The following is a 1,970-nucleotide window of genomic DNA, read 5'->3' as shown; positions in this document are numbered from 1 at the left end:
GGCAGCGGATCCGGGCCTGCTGCCCCCACCCAGGAAGCGGGGGGAAGAGTGGGGGTCACCGGCCCGCTGCGGAGAGGGGTCACGGCTCCTGGGCACAGATGGCGCGAGGATTTCCGGGGGCAGAAACGGCGGCCGGCTCTGACCCTCTAAAGCTGCTTAGGGGGCTGGGTGCGCGGGGTGGGGAGGGTGCACCCCACGCGCCTGCTGGCGCCCCGGCCAGCCCTGACCCGGACAAGGTCCGCGGGCGCCCTGCGTCCCTGTGCTGCGCCCCTGTGCGGGCTGGCGCCGCCGTGCCTGGGCCCGGCCCGTCCTCCACCTCTGCGGTTGGCCTGGAGCGGCCCCTCCTGAAGCCCCGGGGCCACCCCGGACCCTCGGCCCTCTGCCCCCCACCCGCCGCCGCCGCCCGGGAGCGCCCCCCTCCTCCCGGCAAACGTGGGGGAGCCGGCAGGTGCCTGCGGCTCCGCGGACACTCAGCGCGTCTCTCTCCTCCAGGGGGCGCCGCAGAGCCGGAGGCCATGCCCCACGAGAAGAGTTTCCTGGTGTCGGGGGACACCTATCCTCCCCCCAACCCTGGATATCCGGGGGGGCCCCAGCCCTCCATGCCTCCCTACCCTGGCGCCCCTTACCCACAGCCCCCTTTCCAGCCTTCCCCCTATGGCCAGCCAGGATACCCCCAGGGCCCGAGCGTCTACCCCCAAGGGGGCTACCCGCAGGGTCCCTACCCCCAAGGGGGCTACCCCCAGGGCCCAAGCGTCTACCCCCAAGGGGGCTACCCTCAGGGCCCCTACCCCCAAGGGGGCTACCCCCAGGGGCCTCACCCGCAGAGTCCCTTTCCCCCCAACCCTTACGGACAGCCGCAGGTCTTCCCAGCGCAGGACCCAGGCTGTGAGTAGCCGGCGGGGCGGGCGGGGCGGGCGGGCCCGGGCCCCCGGTGCTGACCGGGCTTCCTCCGCAGCCCCTCACCTGGGGACCTACCACGAGGAGGGGCCACCTTCCTACTATGACAACCAGGACTTCCCCGCCACCAACTGGGACGACAAGACCCTGCGCCAGGCCTTCATCCGGAAGGTGGGGGCCGGGCGGGGGCGGGGGGCTGTGGGCGCCCCAGGCGTCTGACCGGCCTCCTCCCCAGGTGTTCCTGGTGCTGACCCTGCAGCTGTCGGTGACCCTGTCCACTGTGGCTGTGTTCACCTTCGTCGGGGAGGTGAAGGGCTTCGTCCAGGCGAACGTCTGGACCTACTACATGTCCTACGCCGTCTTCTTCGTCTCCCTCATCGTCCTCAGCTGCTGCGGGGACTTCCGGAGAAAGCACCCCTGGAACCTCGTGGCCCTGGTAACCCCCACGCCGAGCCCCGCCCGCCCCGCGCCCGCGCCGCGGCCGGCCCACAGCCAGGCTCTGCTCCGCAGTCGGTCCTGACGCTCAGCCTGTCCTACATGGTGGGCATGATCGCCAGCTTCTACAACACCGAGGCGGTCATCATGGCCGTGGGCATCACCACCACCGTCTGCTTCGCGGTGGTCATCTTCTCCATGCAGGTAAGGGCGCGGCGGGCGGGGGCGCGGGGCGGGCCGGCACCCACACGCTCGCCCGCAGACGCGCTACGACTTCACCTCGTGCCTGGGCGTGCTGCTGGTGAGCATGGTGGTGCTGGTGGTGTTCGCCCTGCTGTGCGTCTTCGTCCGGAGCCGCATCCTGGAGGTCGTGTACGCCTCGCTGGGCGCGCTGCTCTTCACCTGCGTGAGTGGGGCCCGGCGGGCGGCGGGGGGCGGGGCGGGGCGCCCCTCACGGCCCGCCGTCCCCAGTTCCTGGCCGTGGACACCCAGCTGCTGCTGGGCAACAAGCAGCTGTCGCTCAGCCCCGAGGAGTACGTGTTCGCGGCGCTCTACCTGTACACCGACATCGTCAACATCTTCCTGTACATCCTCACCATCATCGGGCGCGCCAAGGAGTAGCCGCCGCCGGGCAGCGC

At 71.8% G+C, this 1,970-nt stretch overlaps 1 protein-coding gene across 1 annotated transcript in view; it reads left to right on the top strand.

Moving 5' to 3' along the window:
• Positions 1–1,964, top strand: part of GRINA (glutamate receptor, ionotropic, N-methyl D-aspartate-associated protein 1 (glutamate binding)) — a 15,945-nt gene extending 13,981 nt beyond the window's left edge. The window contains exons 3-8 of the mRNA XM_004679571.2: positions 492–885; positions 956–1,068; positions 1,133–1,333; positions 1,408–1,536; positions 1,595–1,738; positions 1,804–1,964. Of these exons, the coding sequence (XP_004679628.1) occupies positions 516–885; positions 956–1,068; positions 1,133–1,333; positions 1,408–1,536; positions 1,595–1,738; positions 1,804–1,953 (1,107 nt within the window). The 5' untranslated portion in view covers positions 492–515 and the 3' untranslated portion in view covers positions 1,954–1,964. The remainder of the gene's footprint in view (positions 1–491; positions 886–955; positions 1,069–1,132; positions 1,334–1,407; positions 1,537–1,594; positions 1,739–1,803) is intronic.
• The last annotated feature ends 6 nt before the right edge of the window (positions 1,965–1,970 follow it).

Source organism: Condylura cristata, unplaced genomic scaffold, assembly GCF_000260355.1.
Source record: "Condylura cristata isolate star-nosed mole 26May11 unplaced genomic scaffold, ConCri1.0 scaffold00009, whole genome shotgun sequence".
Classification (NCBI taxonomy): domain Eukaryota; kingdom Metazoa; phylum Chordata; class Mammalia; order Eulipotyphla; family Talpidae; genus Condylura; species Condylura cristata.
This window is presented reverse-complemented; position numbering and strand designations above follow the sequence as displayed.